The 18,769-nt window shown below is 42.3% G+C and overlaps 1 protein-coding gene across 1 annotated transcript; it reads left to right on the plus strand.

The window, feature by feature from the left end:
• Positions 1-17,714: 17,714 nt before the first annotated feature.
• Positions 17,715-17,957, plus strand: sptssb (serine palmitoyltransferase, small subunit B; the record flags this gene model as incomplete). Its single annotated transcript, XM_079824404.1, has 1 exon — positions 17,715-17,957. The coding sequence occupies one exon, from the start codon at positions 17,715-17,717 to the stop codon at positions 17,955-17,957; it is 243 nt and encodes an 80-aa protein (XP_079680530.1).
• Positions 17,958-18,769: the final 812 nt, after the last annotated feature.

Raw genomic sequence — 18,769 nt, forward strand, 5'->3', positions numbered from 1 at the left:
CACAAAATATTTCATGTTTTGTCTGGTCAACTTCATGTCATTTGTAAATATGCATCCTTTCCTGTCATTCAGACCTGCAACACATTTAAAAAAAAGTTGGCACAGGAGCAATTTAGGGCTAGTAATGAGGTAAAATGGTTAAATAATGATGTGATTTGAAACAGGTGATGTCAACAGGTGATTGTAATTATGATTTGGTACAAAAGCAGCATCCAAGAAAGGTCTAATCCTTTAGGAGCAAAGATGGGCCGAGGATCGCCAGTTTGCCAACAAATACGTGAGAAAATTATTGAAATGTTTAAAAACAATGTTCCTCAAAGAAAGATAGGAAGAGATTTGGATATTTCACATTCAACAGTGCATAACATAATTAAAAGATTCAAGGAATCTGGAGGAATTTCAGAGCGTAAAGGACAAGGGCGCAAGCCTAAGCTGAACAACCGTGATCTCCGATCCCTCAGGCGGCACTGCATCAAGAATCGTCATTCATCTATAAGCGATATCACCACATGGGCTCAGGACTACTTTGGCAAACCTTTGTCAAGTACCACAATACATAGTTACATCCACAAATGCCAGTTAAAACTGGTCTGTGCCAAAAGGAAGCCCCATGTTAACAGTGTCCAGAAGCGCCGTCGACTTCTCTGGGCTCGGAGGCATCTGGGATGGACCATCACACAGTGGAAACGTGTACTGTGGTCAGATGAATCAGTATTTCAGGTATTTTTTTGGGAGGAATGGACGCTGTGTGCTCCGGACCAAAGAAGAAAAGGATCATCCAGACTGTTACCAGCAACAAGTCCAAAAGCCAGGGTCTGTCATGGTATGGGGTTGTGTCAGTGCCCTTGGCAAAGGTAACTTGCACTTCTGTGAAGGCACCATTAATGCTGAAAAGTACATAGAGATTTTGGAGCATAATATGCTGCCTTCAAGAAGACATCTTTTCCAGGGACGTCCATGCATATTTCAACAAGACAATGCAAAACCACATTCTGCACACATTACAAAGTCCTGGCTGCGGAGGAAGAGGGTTCGGGTACTTGACTGGCCTGCCTCAGTCCCGACCTGTCTCCAATAGAGAATGTGTGGACAACGAAGACCCCGTACTGTTGCCCACCTTAAGACTTGTTTGCAGGAAGAATGGGACAAAATTACACCTGAAACACTTCATCACTTGGTGTCTTCAGTCCCTAAACGTCTTTTAAGTGTTGTGAAAAGGAATGGCAACATTACAAAATGGTAAATGCTTTACTGTTCCAACTTTTTTTGAAATGTGTTGCAGGTCTGAATGACAGGAAAGGATGCATATTTACAAATGACATGAAGTTGACCAGACAAAACATGAAATATTTTGTGTTCATATTGTCTGCAATGAAATACAAGTCAAAGTAAATTTAGAAATCACTTCTTTCTTTTTTTTGGGGGGCGTTTTCCATACTGTCCCAACTTTATCTGATTTGGGGTTGTAAAAATATGGGCAACACTTTACAATGAAGCATTAGTAATTCAGCATTTATAAAGCATTAATAGCAGTTTATAAATACATGCTTTATTCTATAATGTGTTTAATAGTTTTTTCATACTTTATTAATGAGTTTATCCTTTCTAAATAAAGTATTTCATTATTTACAAAGCAGTTAATTAGGAGTTGTCATAAGATCATTTAGAAAGTGTAAGTATGATTAATTGTACATTTATAGGTCTTATTTAGACATAATTCAGTGTGTTAATAATGCTTTATTAACACATATTCCTTCTGTAATTCATGATTAATTCAAGTAGTTATAACACATGTAGTAGTTTTAGACCATGTATGCCTCGTAAATTTTCCTGTTCTCTAATGTTTTAAAGTTACGTAATTTTGACACTATATTTTATTATATTATTATTGTTTTATACTTATAGTGTGTGTTGTATTTCAGCTCTCCTGTAACGCAGTGGTAATTCAGCAATGTGTTCACTTTACAGAAATTTATTTTTATATCAGATTGCAGAGGCTTGGTTATGATTTCTGGAGGTGTCATTTTATTTTCTATGACACTGCAGAGGTTTATTTTTCATGTTATATCAAGTGTACAGTTGTACAGTTTCATTTTCTGCGTCTTGATATAATTATTTATATGTTCTGCATCATTCTGTTGTGTTTCCTGGTAACCGAGTCTTAAAATCTCTTTTGTAAAAGCTTAATTATGAGCCATAAATAGCCCTCACTTTAGATGAGATCACAAAAACCACTACATGTGTTGAATCATGAATTACAGCAGGAATACCTGTTAATAAAGCATTTATTAGCACACTGAGGAACTATTACTATTTGTCTAAATAATAAGATTTATAAATGTACAATTAATCATACTTACACTTTCTAAATGATCTTATGACAACTCCTAAATAACTGCTTAGTAAATAATTTAATACTTTATTTAGAAATGATAAATTGATCATTAATGAAGTATGAAAAAACAATTAAAACATTATAGACGTGCTTATAAATCAAGAATAAAGCATGTATAGCTGTTTTTAATGTCTATTGATAAATTATGATTTACTAATGCTTTATATGGTGCGTTATTATAAAGTGTTGGTGAAATAACTCATGTCCTTCTTCAGAATGTTTTGGAGCCGATTGTTACAGGGTTGATGAACTTCTGTGTGTCAATACATTTGCATGTTTTAATATTAAATCTCACTCTTCTTTAGTATCCGGTCAGGTAATGTGTATGATGGAAGTGTACACTTCCTGGACATTATTCCAGAGTTTATGTACTTACACGCGTATATATGTGCTTGGCTTGACTGATGTCTGTTTTATTAGAGGTTTGATTATTAGAGGATTCTAGGGTCCTTTAGGAAAGTGTCAAGAGCAAGGGTTGCATTAGTCATTCCCCAGGTAAACCACATCTCACTGTAAGCAGTGGAAGTTCAAAACTACCCTTAATAAAAGTAAGTACTACAAGTAAAGTTCAGGTATATTTTTAAGCATACATTAAATCTATACCTACCAACTGTACGAGTGTGCAATGTCGTGGAATGTATACATGCATATGATATGGGATGTATATGACACGCTCTTGGGGGGGGGGGGGTATACGCCATAAAGTGCGTATCATATGCACACGAAAAACTGCTCACCATATGCACGCCTAAATTTATTTTGGCGTATACATTCCACGACATTGCACACTCTTATTATTTATATGCATTTTCGTGTGATCGGGCTCATGTTTCTGAAGCAAAAGACTGAACAAATGTATAGGACAAATATAATCAGACTCGTCTAGCAGTGTCAGTGTAGGCTACTTAAGTGCAGTTTTAAGTCTATTTCTGAGAAGTATTTCAGATGTTCTTCTTATTTTAGTTCAGAAGAAGTATACTAATAAACCCTTTTCACATTTCACATTTTTTCACATTCTCAGAGAGGAAGTCGTCATAGTTGGGTTAAATCTTATAGCGGTGAATGAGAGAATACATTCAATATATTTTTTGTCTGCTGATTTGCTCAAATAGCAAAATAAAAACTCCACAGTAGTGATTTCACAACTTTCAAAAAGAGGAAAAAAATAGAGTGAGATTGATAACGGCAGTGAAAAGAGAGAAAGATGTTAATTTTCACCATCACTCCCATAGACGCTGTATTACAAACACCCTCACAGCAGCGGTGACTTGTTTGTGTTTTTGTAATTTGATGCAAAAGTAATAAAATATAAAAAAAGTATTAGTGTCAAAAATGTGCATACATTTTTAAATAAATTAAAATGTTGCAGGATTTACGATATTGATGACCGTTAAAACGCGTCATCACAGTCTGTGAAAAGGGTCTATAGCACACTTGAATAAACTTCTTTTTTATAAGGGTATTGAGCTTGATGAAGCCAGTATACACCCTTCAGGCATAACATTATGACCGGTGAATAGCATATATGATCTCTTCATCTCCTGTTAGTGGGTGGGATATATTAGGCAGCAAGTGAACATTTAGTCCTCAGAGTTGATGTGTTAGAAGCAGGAAAAATGGGCAAGCGTAAGGATTTGAGCGAGTTTGACAAGGGCCAAATAGACGACTGTGTCAGAGCATCTCCAAAACTGCAGCTCTTGTGCGGTGTTCCGGGTCTGCAGTGGTCAGTCTCTATCAAAAGTGCTCCAAGGAAGGACCAGTGGAGAACCGGAACATGGCACCAGGTGCACTATGGGAAGAAGGCGTGGCGGCGGAGGCAGTGATGCTTTGGCCACTGTTCTGCTGGGAAACCTTGGGTCCTCCATCATGTGGATGTGACTTTGACACGTCCCACCTACCTAAGCATTGCTGAGCCCATGTCCAGCCTTTCATGGAAACGGTAAGACCGTAAAATAAACCTTTCAGTTGGAATCATGTGGTCAAAATGTCCGTCCCTTAACAGTGATGTCAGAGATCAAACCGCTGGAACACAGCACACACTTCCAGAGAATGATCATGTGTGTGATGTGAATCTCAGAGCCCTGAGGCTGATCTCCCCACTAGAGGGAAGTGTTCCCAGCTCACCGGCTGTCTGAACGAGACTGTTAAAACCCTAAACACAACACCGTTTAATGACAGGACGCTTAAACACTTCAGTGTAACAGACTTCATGAATGCTTATGACAACAAAGTACACATCCATCTATAATGTTTGCCCAGTGGGGCCATTATATTAAAGCATGCAAGAGGCCAAACTGGTTCCCCAGGTGTGAAGTTATGGGTGCCCAGAAGGCTCATCTAATGTCTGGCTTTCTGAAGACTCCAGCACACCTGACAGCCGGATCTGAACTCTCTCCGAGGCGTTGACGCTTCTCACATCACTTCTCTTTTCCTTCTGCTTTTCTTCCGGGATGTTGCAGTAGAATCGTGTTTTTCTAACAGAGCTGGTGTCACATAACACACATCACAAACATGACAAAACACCGTTATGATGAGAGTCACGACTCATCTCTGACGTCATATCAATACACAATTATAATGCCCAATACATTATTAAACGAGCCCAATAACAAAATATCAGGTGCTTTGGTAACAACATTCCCTCAATTCATCACGATATGACACACTATACGTCCCTTTGTCTCCACTCTGTCCACATGCACAGTTATGAATAATAACACAATGCATTCAAAGCAGGGGCTGAGCAGGATGTGTACTTTTCTTATTGTTTAAAGACCATATGTTCTCCTTTAGCACTGCCCTTCAGAAGATCAAACTACGTGTTTACCAGAATTTACCCCTGATCTCAATGCATTGCCTTCTTCAGCATCAGATTATTTTTGCTTCTAGAAATATTGTGGAAAACTGATGTAGTTTAAAATAATATGCAGAGGAAAACCAAGCCTTCATGCCTTAGTATTCTACAGTATTAAGTTACAGAACGTGTGCAGTCTGATGGAATTAGATTACTTTGTGAAGCGAGTATATTTTGTAATCTGTAGTGAAATACATTTTAAAAGTGACCTTCTCTATGGGGCGCCGTTTGTAAAGCGGCTCAAGCTGAAAATAACAGCAACATTTTGTCACATTTAGCTTCAAACAATGTTTAAAAAACTGGTATGAATTTTTGACGGTCACTTTTTAGTACATTTACAACAATATTTGTCAGCTTAGAGAAATTTTAAATATTTAAATCTAAATCTAAAAGTAAAATCTAAATGTTAAATCTAAATCTAAATGTTGAATCTAAAAGTAAAATCTAAATGTTTAATCTAAATCGAACTGTTGAATCTAAATGTTTTGGGTGCAACTAAATATTGAACTAATATGCAAATTCAAAATGCAGATAACCGGAAGTGGCAAAATAAAAGCTCGAGGAGGTCAGTGTGTGTTTATAGCATCGTGTCAAATAAGTAACGAATAAAAAACATCTCATCCGAGGAAATTGACTCTTGGACCTCAAATAATAAACACGTTTGGAGAAACTGTATTTGAAGAGTTCAGATTTTGGCACTTCCGGTTATTGCCATTTTGAATTTGCATATTAGTTAAATATTTAGTTTCACCCGAAACATTTAGATTCAACATTTAGATTTAGCATTTAAAGGGTTAGTTCACCCAAAAATGAAAATTCTGTCATTAATGACTGACCCTCATGTCGTTCGACACCCGTAAAACCTCCGTTCATCTTCGGAACAGAAATGAAGATATTTTAGTGTAAATCTGATGGCTCTGAAAGGCCTCCATTGGCTCAATGCACTTTACACTCTCAAGACCCTTAAAAGGTACTAAAGACATCGTTACAAAGTTCATCTCACTACAGTGGTTCTAAAATAACTTTATGAATCGGCGAGAATAGTTTTTGTGCGCAAAAAAACCCTAAATAACGACTTATATAGTGATGACGATTTCAAAACACGGCATCACGAAGCTTCGAAGCGTTATGAATCAGTGAGTCAAATCATGATTCGGATCGCGTGTCAAACCGCCAAACTGCTGAAATTTGGCGATCCAAACTGCTGATTCGGCTCACTGATTTATAACGCTCCGAAGCTTCATGATGCCGTGTTTTGAAATCGTCATCACTATGTAAGTCGTTATTTAGGGTTTTTTTGCGCACAAAAACTATTCTCGCCGATTCATAAAGTTATTGTAGAGCCACTGTAGTGAGATGGACTTTGTAACGACGTCTTTAGTGTCTTTTAAGGGTCTTGAGAGTGAACCGTGCATTGAGCCAATGGAGGCCTTTCAGAGCCATCGGATTTCAGCTAAAACATCTTAATTTGTGTCCGAAGATGAACGGAGGTCTGACGGGTGTCGAACGACATGAGGGTAAGTAATTAATGACAGAATTTTCATTTTTGTGTAAACTAACCCTTTTAACATTTCGATTTCGATTTAGCATTTAGATTTTACTTTTAGATTTATATTTAGATTTAACATTTAGATTTAGATTTAACATTTAGATTTAGATTTAACATTTATATTTAACATTTGGATTTAGCATTTAGATTTAACATTTAGATTTATACTTAGATTTAACATTTTTAGGTGTAACATTTAAAGGTCCCATGGCATGGCATTTTTCTATTATTTTATAATGTGTCCTGAGGTGTACTTATATTGTTAGTATGATTTTGACATCTTAAAATGTCATAATTTAGAAATAAAAGGCATTTTTCCTATACTGATGTTTGTCCTGTGGCTGAATGCCCTGTTTCAAGAGGTGTGTTTGCTGTGAGACTTCAGTAAAAACGCCCACTGTTGTGATTGGCTGACATCTTTGCATTTGAAATGAGTATCAGATCTTGTAGTGGAGGGGGCGTGGTTTAACGAGGTCTATGAGGCACAAGCCTGCCAGAGAGACGGATGGACCTGAGTTCACTTCTCATCAGTTCTGTCAGTCTCAGTTCAGTGAACTGTTGTAGTTACTTTCATATACTTCAGGTTATTAGTCTATTTCTAGTCGGAGGGGCTGACACTCATGTCAGAAAGTTAGTAACTTTAGTAAATTATGGATCAGCGCTGACTGGAGACGCGAACCATTTAGAACGATTCAGTCTGATTTGGTGAACTGATTCGGTTCACTAAAAAGAACCGGTTCAAAAGAATGATTAGTTCGCGAATCGGACATCACGGACCAGAGACGGAGTGATTGCTAACAAAGTTATTTATAGTAACAACTGAGTTATGAGAGCGCTGTCAGCGCGAGTTTATTTTGTTTGTATCTGAGAGTTCTGAATAAACACGAGTCCCAGTCACACCGAGTCCGTCTTCATCATTATTCTACCAACTTTGTAACACATGCAATGAACCATTACAGCTGTCGAGATGAACGAGTTATGAGTAAATGTTGATAATAACATTATTTTTAGATATGTTCCTATCATATGAAAAGCGTCAGTGACGCGCATTGAGTACACAGCGCAAACAAAGACACAACAGCAGTAATCGAATGTAATCCTATTTATTGTGGGGAAAGCTGCCTAGACGGATATGCTCACGCTTACCCCCCTTCTGCTTAATCTCGCGATGAGTTTGGTGCCTCCGCTGTGGGCCAGATGCAGTACTGGGGGTCGGGGATGTTGAAGGCCGTCCGGCCAGCCCGAGCCTCGGCGTGCGTGAGGTTTATCTCTAAAGGACTGGCTCTGCCGATGTTGAGCAGAAACTCACGACTGTATGCACATTGTAGAACAGAAAGACGCGACGAGGACGTACAAAAACACTGACTCACAAGATAGAAAACACAAAAACACAGTTTTGTCGGGAGAGAGAGAAGCTGCAGCGAGAATAATAAAGTTCTGTGTACACATCAGAAATCACTGATCACAGATCAGAAGGAACTGAAAAAAGACCTCTGTTTTCATTTGTACATCCAAACACTGAGAAACTGCCAGCATTCACTCGTTCACAAGCCATGATCTCTCCAGGACAAATATGGCGCTCGCATGGGCGTGTCAGATTTCCTGGGCGGAGGAAAGGGAGGTAACCGTTCCTTTTATGAGGTCATAACAGGAAAATTAAAGATCAGCTCGTCTGGGCTGTCATTTTCTCAAAGGCAGAGAAAGACACCCAGAACTCGGTTTACAACGATCAACATTTCTATCCACTTGGGGACAATATTCATGCTAGGGGAACTCATATTAATGTTGAAAAACCTCATAAAATGAAAATGTCATGCCATGGGACCTTTAATATTTAGATTGAACTATTTAAAATATCTCTAAGCTGACATATATTGTTGTAAATGTGCTAAAAAGTGACAGTCAAAAATTCATACCAGTTTTTTAAACATTGTTTGAAGCTAAATGTGACAAAATGTTGCTGTTATTTTCAGCGTGAGCCGCTTTACAAACGGCATCCTATACCTTCTCAACCCTGCACAAATGTACCCAACGTTTGCACATACAACCGTCCTCCTACATGACTGCTTCTTCTGTTTTAGAGAGGAGACTGGGCACAATACTGATCTATTTTAGGAGAGCACTAGCACATGAACCATTGTGCTGTATTCATCAGCTGTAAAACTGGCCCAAAAGTGGATGAGAGTGGATGAGACGCAAGCACTGTGGGACGATACAGTCTTTATTTAACTCTGACTTTGGGTCTAAGTAAACACAGCTACAGTCAATCGGTGTGACATTTATATTATAAAACAGTGGATGAATAACTACAGTGGAAGAATACCAACTGCTGACCGACATCCATGCGGCAGGTGACGTCACAGAGTACCTCACTACGGCTACAGCGTCATCACCGTGTGTGTGTGTGTGTGAGAAAGAGAGACCCAATGGTAAGAAAACAACAAACAGCTTTACAATACGTTTGATCTTTTATTTTGCCATTCCAGTCCCACACCCCCCACACACACAGGTGAGAGTAGATGCGAGAAGTGGGAGTGGCGCGTGTGTTTAACTGGCAGAGCAGCTTCGCTTGAGACCGTCAAATCATCACACACACACACACACTCCTCGCTGCAGCTTTACCGCGGAGGTGAGTGCCTTTCCATTACTCTCATCACACTGACAGCACATTTACTCAAGCTCTGATTCACTGCTTTATACACAGCTTTTGAACATTAATATCAAATTACTCTAATAACACACTAATGATGTTACTACAACTATACAATTTACTATTACTACAAGTTACAACAACTGTGACAGAGTGCTTTCCCTCTCGTGCACGTTATCATGCGCGTGTGCGTTCACAGAACAGCGGAATAAGCAGAAACTCCTCAGTCTGGATGGGCTTAAGATGATGTGTCATGTTTCTGTTGCTTGGATATGGCATTACTGCCTTGAGTTATTGTTCATCAAATCACTGTTGTTATGTCAGTTTTGTTTATGCTTTCCTTGGCTTCACACTATAGATGAAACTTATTCGATGCAATATGCCAATGGCTGTAGGGATATTGCATCGAATAAGTTTCATCTATAGTGTGAAGCCAAGGAAAGCATAAACAAAACTGACATTCCTTAACAAACAGTCATTTAATACTTGCAGGGCATCACTGTTTCACCTTTACTCGCCCTTGAGCTACACATTATTAATGACACATTTAAACATGGCTCGCCGCTTCTAGGATGTTCATGTTAGGGCGGCTCAGCCCTCAGTGAGGGTATGAAAAAAAAATAGTAATACTTTAGTTTAGGGTCCAATTCTCACTATTAACTGGTAGCTTATTAGTATGCATTTTAGGATATTGGCTGTTTATTATTACTTATACTTATAAAGCAAATATTAATGCCTTATTCTGCATGACCATATTGTACATCTCTTAATCATAGGCCGGTTTATTATCACTTAGATCCCAAATGTGAGGTTAAGGGAGTTTGGGGGGCTCTTGAGAACATTATGATTTCTATGATCTACACATGTATATTTTAAGATGTTCTGAACGCCAAAAAAATGAGAAAACAATAGCTTGAAAACCCTGTCAGTGGGCAGATATGACTGATGAAGTTTTTTCCATGTTTATCAGTGAAGAAAGTAAACATATTTTTAACTGATATTTATATGTTTTATGAATAATTTTTGTAGACATACTGAAGGCTAACAGGAAAGCTAGGTAACTAAGTTTCCATCCATCCATCCATCCATCTTCTTCCGCTTTATCCAGGGCCGGGTCGCGGGGGCAGCAGTCTAAGCAGAGATGCCCAGACTTCCCTCTCCCTAGACACTTCCTCTAGCTCTTCCGGGGGTACACCGAGATGTTCCCAGGCCAGCCGGAAGACATAGTCCCTCCAGCGTGTCCTTGGTCTTCCCCGGGGCCTCCTCCCGGTTGGACATGCCCGAAACACCTTCCCGGGAAGGCGTTCAGGAGGCATCCGGAACAGATGCCTGAGCCACCTCAGCTGACCCCTCTCGATGTGGAGGAGCAGCGGCTCTACTCCGAGTTCCTCCCGAGTGACTGAGCTCCTCACCCTATCTCTAAGGGAGCGCCCAGCCACCCTGCGGAGAAAGCTCATTTCGGCTGCCTGTATCCGGGATCTTGTCCTTTCGGTCATGACCCAAAGCTCATGACCATAGGTGAGAGTCGGAACGTAGATTGACTGGTAAATCGAGAGCTTTGCCTTGCAGCTCAGCTCCTTCTTCACCACGACAGACCGGTACATCGACCGCATTACTGCAGAAGCTGCACCGATCCGTCTGTCAATCTCCCGTTCCATCCTCCCCTCACTCGTGAACAAGACCCCTAGATACTTGAACTCCTCCAATGGAGGCAGGAACTCTCCACCAACCTGAAGTGGGCAAACCACCCTTTTCCGACTGAGGACCATGGCCTCGGATTTGTAGGTGCTGATCCTCATCCCAGCCACTTCACACTCGGCTGCAAACCGTCCCAGTGCATGCTGAAGGTCCTGGTTAGAAGGGGCCAACATGACAACGTCATCCGCAAAGAGCAGAGACGAAACCGCGTGGTCCTCAACCCTGACACCCTCCGGCCCCTGGCTGCGCCTAGAAATTCTGTCCATAAAAATTATGAACAGAACCGGTGACAAAGGGCAGCCCTGCCGGAGTCCAACATGCACCGGGAACAAGTCTGACTTATTGCTGGCAATGCGGACCAAACTCCTGCTTCGGTCGTACAGGGACCGGGACAGGGACCCATACTCCCCGAGTACCCTCCACAGGATGCCGCGAGGGACACAGTCGAATGCCTTCTCCAAATCCACAAAACACATGTGGACTGGTTGGGCAAACTCCCATGAACTCTCCAGCACCCTGTAGAGGGTATAGAGCTGGTCCAGTGTACCACGGCCCGGATGAAAACCAGACTGTTCCTCCTGAATCTGAGGTTCTACTATCGGCCGTATTCTCCTCTCCAGTACCCTGGCATAGACTTTCCCGGGGAGGCTGAGAAGTGTGATCCTCCTATAGTTGGAACACACTCTCCGGTCCCCCTTTTTAAAAAGAGGGACCATCACCCCGGTCTGCCATCCCAGAGGCACTGTCCCCGACCGCCACGCGATGCTGCAGAGGCGTGTCAGCCAAGACAGCCCCACAACATCCAGAGACTTGAGGTACTCAGGGCGGATCTCATCCACCCCCGGTGCCTTGCCACCGAGGAGTTTCTTGACCACCTCTGTGACTTCAGCTTGCGTGATGGACGAGTCCTCCTCTGAGCCCCCAGCCTCTGCTTTCTCAATGGAAGACGTGATGGCGGGATTGAGGAGATCCTCGAAGTATTCCTTCCACCGTCCGACGACATCCCCAGTTGAGGTCAACAGCCGCCCATCGCCACTGTAAACAGCATTGGTAGGGCACTGCTTCCCCCTCCTGAGGTGCCGGACGGTTTGCCAGAATCTCTTCGAGGCCAGCCGATAGTCCTTTTCCATGGCCCCACCGAACTCCTCCCAGGCCCAAGTTTTTGCCTCCACAACCACCCGGGCTGCAGTCCGCTTAGCCTGCCGGTACGTGTCAGCTGCCTCAGGAGTCCCACAAGCCAACCAGGCCCGATAGGACTCCTTCTTCAGCTTGACGGCATCCCTTACTTCCGGTGTCCACCACCGGGTTCGGGGATTGCCGCCTCGACATGCACCGGAGACCTTACGGCCACAGCTCCGAGCGGCCGCTTTGACAATGGAGGTGGAGAACATGGTCCATTCGGACTCAATATCTCCAGCCTCCCTCGGAATCCGGTCGAAGTTCTGCCGGAGTTGAAGATCTCTCTGACAGGAGACTCGGCCAAACGTTCCCAGCAGACCCTTACAGTACGCTTGGGTCTACCGAGTCTGTCCAGCTTCCTCCCCCGCCATCGGATCCAACTCACCACCAGGTTTTGATCAGTTGACAGCTCCGCCCCTCTCTTCACCCGAGTGTCCAAGACATACGGCTGCAGGTCAGATGAAACGACCACAAAGTCGATCATTGACCTACGACCTAGAGTGTCCTGGTGCCATGTGCACTGATGGACACTCTTATGCCTGAACATGGTGTTTGTTATGGACAAACCGTAACTAGCACAGAAGTCCAATAACGGAACACCACTCGGGTTCAGATCAGGGGGGCCGTTCCTCCCAATCACGCCCCTCCAGGTGTCACTGTCATTGCACACGTGGGCGTTGAAGTCCCCCAGTAGAACGACGGAGTCCCCAGTCGGAGCACTTTCCAGCACCCCTCCCAGGGACAAGAAGGCCGGGTACTCTGCACTGCCGTTCGGCCTGTAGGCACAAAGAACAGTGAGAGACCTATCCCTGAGCCGAAGCCGCAGGGAAACGACCCTTTCGTTCACCGGGGTAAACTCCAACATATGGCGGCAGAGCTGGGGGGCTATAAGCAAACCCACACCAGCCCGCCGCCTCTCACCATGGGCAACTCCGGAGTGGTGAAGAGTCCATCCTCTCTCGAGGAGTGTGGGTCCAGAGCCCAAGCCGTGCGTAGAGGTGATTCCGACTATCTCTAGTCGGAACCTCTCAACCTCATGCACAATCTCGGGCTCCTTCCCCGCCAGTGAGGTGACAGTGAGGTGCCCCGAAAAAGGGCCTAGTGTTACACAGCAAATCCTCCAGTATTAAATTAACTCTCCTCAGAGTTTCTTTGAGTCCATACTCAAGGGTGTTGAGAAACCCAGCAGTATTTACAGTGAGGAAAATAAGTATTTGAGCACCCTGCTATTTTGCAAGTTCTCCCACTTAGAAATCGTGGAGGGGTCTGAAATTGTCATCGTGGGTGCATGTCCACTGTGAGAGACATAATCTAAATTAAAAAAAATCCAGAAATCACAATGTATGATTTTTTAACTATGTATTTGTATGATACAGCTGCAAATAAGTATTTGAACACCTGAGTAAATCAATGTTAATATTTGGTACAGTAGCCTTTGTTTGCAATTCCAGAGGTCAAAGGTTTCCTGTAGTTTTTCAGCAGGTTTACACTGCAGGAGGGATTTTGGCCCACTCCTCCACACAGATCTTCTCTAGATCAGTCAGGTTTCTGGCCTGAGTTTGAGCTCCTCCAAAGATTCTCTATTGGGTTTAGGTCTGGAGACTGGCTAGGCCACGCCAGAACCTTGATATGCTTCTTACAGAGCCACTCCTTGGTTATCCTGGCTGCGTGCTTCGGGTCATTGTCATGTTGGAAGACCCAGCCTCGACCCATCTTCAATGCTCTAAATGAGGGAAGGAGGTTGTTCCCCAAAATCTCGCAATACATGGCCCCGGTCATCCTCTCCTTAATACAGTCCCTGTCCCATGTGCAGAACCCCCCCAAACCATGATGCTACCACCCTCATGCTTCACAGTAGGGATGGTGTTCTTGGGATGGTACTCATCATTCTTCTTTCTCCAAACACGTTTAGTGGAATTATGACCAAAAAGTTCTATTTTGGTCTCATCTGACCACATGATCTCTCCCATGACTCCTCTGGATCATCCAAATGGTCATTGGCAAACTAAAGACGGGCCTGGACATGTGCTGGTTTAAGCAGGGGAACCTTCCGTGCCATGCATGATTTCAAACCATGACGTCTTAGTGTATTACCAACAGTAATCTTGGAAACGGTGGTCCCAGCTCTTTTCAGGTCATTGACCAGCTCCTCCCGTGTAGTTCTGGGCTGATTTCTCACCTTTCTTAGGATCATTGAGACCCCACGAGGTGAGATCTTGCATGGAGCCCCAGTCCGAGGGAGATTGACAGTCATGTTTAGCTTCTTCCATTTTCTAATTATTGCTCCAACAGTGGACCTTTTTTCACCAAGCTGCTTGGCAATTTCACCGTAGCCCTTTCCAGCCTTGTGGAGGTGTACAATTTTCTCTCTAGTGTCTTTGGACAGCTCTTTGGTCTTGGCCATGTTAGTAGTTGGTTTCTTACTGATTGTATGGGGTGGACAGGTGTCTTTATGCAGCTAACGACCTCAAACAGGTGCATCTAATTTAGGATAATAAATGGAGTGGAGGTGGACATTTTAAAGGCAGACTAACAGGTCTTTGAGGGTCAGAATTCTAGCTGATAGACAGGTGTTCAAATACTTATTTGCAGCTGTATCATACAAATAAATAGTTAAAAAATCATACATTGTGATTTCTGGATATGTTTTTTTAGATTATGTCTCTCACAGTGGACATGCGCCTACGATGACAATTTCAGACCCCTCCATGATTTCTAAGTGGGAGAACTTGCAAAATAGTAGGGTGTTCAAATACTTATTTTCCTCACTATGCTATTATTTTACCTCTTATCAGATGAACGTGATCACCTCTGAGCTCAGCCATAACTTCCGCTAAGTGAGGTCAAAATACAAGCGTGATCATAGATAAAATAATAGCATAAATACTGCTGGGTTTCTCGCAGAAACTGATGCTTTGGCTAGATAAGACTCTTATTCATCATCTGGTGTCGTTTAAAGCCCTTTGAGGCTGCACTGAAACTGTCATTTGGACCTTGAACTGTTTGGAGCCCATTGAAGTCCATTATATAGAGAAAAATCCTGGAATGTTTTCATAAAAAACTTAATTTATTTTCGACTTTAGAAAGAAAGACATGGACATCTTGGATGACATGGAGGTGAGTAAATGATCAGCAAAAGTTTATTTAAAAGTCAACTAATCCTTGAAGTAATTGATTGAGCATTGGGGATGAACACCTGCTGCAGAATCACTGAAGGAAAGAGTCCCCATTATGGTCACCATTATGGTAATTAGTGTTTGCTTTAGTTGGGCTCTTGACCCTTCGCTTTAAAAAAAAAAAAATCTGGCTGCTTTATCGGTGTGTTTCTAAAAGCCAAGTCACACTGCACAGGCAAACACCAACAAATAAGTTGGCCGTTGGATTTGTTAACACTGCCCCAACAAACGTGGACAAACTCGAGCACCCACAGAAAAAACACAGGATATTCTGATCACAAACACTGATTGAATGATGTTCAGTCGGGTGAAAACACACTAGGTGTTTCTCAATGTCAAGGAAGGATTCTCGGAAGCCAGAATTCTGAGGATGCTACGTCATCGACAGCCGTCGACGGGCTGTTCCAATGTCGAGGATCCTCGGAGTTTCAACCAAGGTCTGAGTCCTTCGTTCGAAAAATATGCCAGGAAAGGATGCATACGAGTAGACTTCGCGCTCTTAGCGTTCTAAAAACACCTACAATCCTATGCGCGCAGCTTTGCTATCTTGTTCAAAAAATACAAAATATCGGACGTTGGCGGAGTCGGAGCGTTAATGGGGCAATATGCTTTCAAGTGTAAGTATTTACGTTACCAAACATTTGTTATAACCGTAGTAAATATAAGTGAAGTTTAACTTTTAAATGCCAGTACAAATTACAACCGTATTGATATTATACAAATTACGTTATTGATGGCTAACGGACCTTTTCACTGACGTAATGAGGCTGACGTGCACTTGCTAGCCTGTTCCATTTACGTGTTCTCCGAATGCTTAAGAGGAGCCTCGTCTAGACTCTGAAGGAAGTGACTTGGAAGGACCAGTCCTACAGAGGAAGGATCCTTGACATTGAGAAACACCTACTGATCCAATGCCAACAAACACTGACATGTTTGTTCATGCCGCAATGCATGCTATGAGCCATGGATGAGTTTAGATTGGAGCACCCAAAATGCACTGCCAAAAGCTTTTCAATGGTCACCGTTGTTGAGATTCATACGCTGATTCTTGATGTCTGTGTGTATCTGAACAGTAGAGTAGTTCAACATTTTTTGATCAGAACAACTTTTAAAGGTGCAGTGTGTAGTATTTATGAGGGTCTATTGACAGAAATGCAATATAATATACATAACTACGTTTTCAGTGGTGTAAAAAGACCTTACATAATGTACCATTATGTTTAATTACCTTACGCCATTTTGTGCCACCATGTTTACATCTCTACAGAGCACTAGTTACTCTCTGCTGTCTCTGACAACGACATGTTTGTCCTGTGTCGGCCACCGTAGCTTCTCTATGTGCTTCGAAAGGGAGGGGTGAGCGGTGGGGGATGCAATTCACAACTTCACCACTAGACGCCGCTAATATTTACACACTGCACCTTTAAGAATCCGTCTGATTATGTTGGTAATTCCAGATCTTATGCTGTAGAACCACAGCGCTGCTGTAATCAATAAAGTAAATCTAATTCAGTGATTATGCTCTAAATGAGTGATATAGATCATGGGGATTATGTAAGGACATATCTGGACACTGTTAACATAGGGCTTCCTTTTGGCACAGTACAGTTTTAACTGGCATTTGTGGATGTAACTATGTATTGTGGTACTTGACAAAGGTTTGCCAAAGTAGTCCTGAGCCCATGTGGTGATGTTGCTTATAGATGAATGACGATTCTTGATGCAGTGCCGCCTGAGGGATCGGAGATCACGGTTGTTCAGCTTAGGCTTGCGCCCTTGTCCTTTACGCACTGAAATTCCTCCAGATTCCTTGAATCTTTTAATTATGTTATGCACTGTTGAATGTGAAATATCCAAATCTCTTCCTATCTTTCTTTGAGGAACATTGTTTTTAAACATTTCAATAATTTTCTCACATATTTCTCACATATGAAATACAAGTCAAAGTAAATTTAGAAATCATTTCTTTTTTTTTTTTTTTGGGTTTTCCATACTGTCCCAACTTTTTCTGATTTGGGGTTGTAAGTACATGAGTACACACGTCACCAGATCCAACTGTGAGCCGGCTGAATTCCTGTGGCGTTATTTGATAGGCCCTTTAAAGACACATACTAGCACTCCTCACGCATCATTTGATCTGTTGTTGTGTGTCCATTGTTCACACGCCCTGTTGTCTTCCCCCAGGCTCAAAGCGAGGCTGTGTGGCCCTCCACATGGACATGAAGAACATGAGAGAGTATATGGGCTGGCTGTACTACCAGTACCTGCTCATCACGGGCATCTATGTGCTGGAGCCGTGGGAAAAGTCTGTCTTCAACACCGTCCTCTTTACTATGGTGGCCATGGTGGTTTACACCTCCTATGTGTTTGTGCCCATTCACGTGCGGCTGGCGCTGGAGTTCTTCTCTGAGCTGGCCCGAGGGCATCTAGAGAGCACGGTGGCCCTCATGAACTGAGGATGAAGGAAACACCTTTCTGTTGAGCTGCTGTGTCACTCTTACTTCTCTACTCAGGAACAAGCCAGCCAGATTCAGCCATGCTCAACCTCTAAGTCTCCCATGTGTGCCTGGATTCCTGCCCCGTCATGGGAATTATGTATGCAAACGTTCTGGATTATGATTGCCAATGCTGAGCGTGATATCACATACGGAGGCTTCGGCCTGTTGCATCCTCATCATCACTGGTTGATAATAAGGAAATCATCTTTTTGAATATATATTGGGAGTCCCTGATCGGACTGATATGTTTATTTGCCCCTGTGCAAAAATAACACAAACATTTATTATTATATATTCTGAAAGTTTTGTAATCACCTATGCAATGTGACTGCTCTTTAAATGCGGCCGTTTGTACACTCTTGTGTTGATCGTTGTTCTGGTGGCGGTGGGATTGTCTTCTGCAGTCTAGGGCTGAGGAACCGCATTCACACACTTACAGGCACTTGAACATTGGCTTATTATTTGGTTAATGGGTTACACTTCATATTAGGTGTGTTTAGCTATCAGGTACTTATGTAAATTATTGTTCGGTACAATGTGCTTATATGTTGCGTTGTTAAACACTTGAGCTGCTATTGAGGTGGAGACGGGTAAGGTTAGGACTGGTACAACAGTGTAATTATAGATATTACATTATTCACGTCTGTAATTATGGTTGCACTTTATTTTACTTACAGTGTACTTACCTAAGAAAGTGTAAGGTCACTACATTGGGTTACACTTTATTTTAAGGTGTCATTATTACTGAGTAATAAGAATGAGCTACATGT

This window comes from Gobio gobio, assembly GCF_949357685.1.
Source record: "Gobio gobio genome assembly, chromosome: 8".
NCBI lineage: Eukaryota > Metazoa > Chordata > Actinopteri > Cypriniformes > Gobionidae > Gobio > Gobio gobio.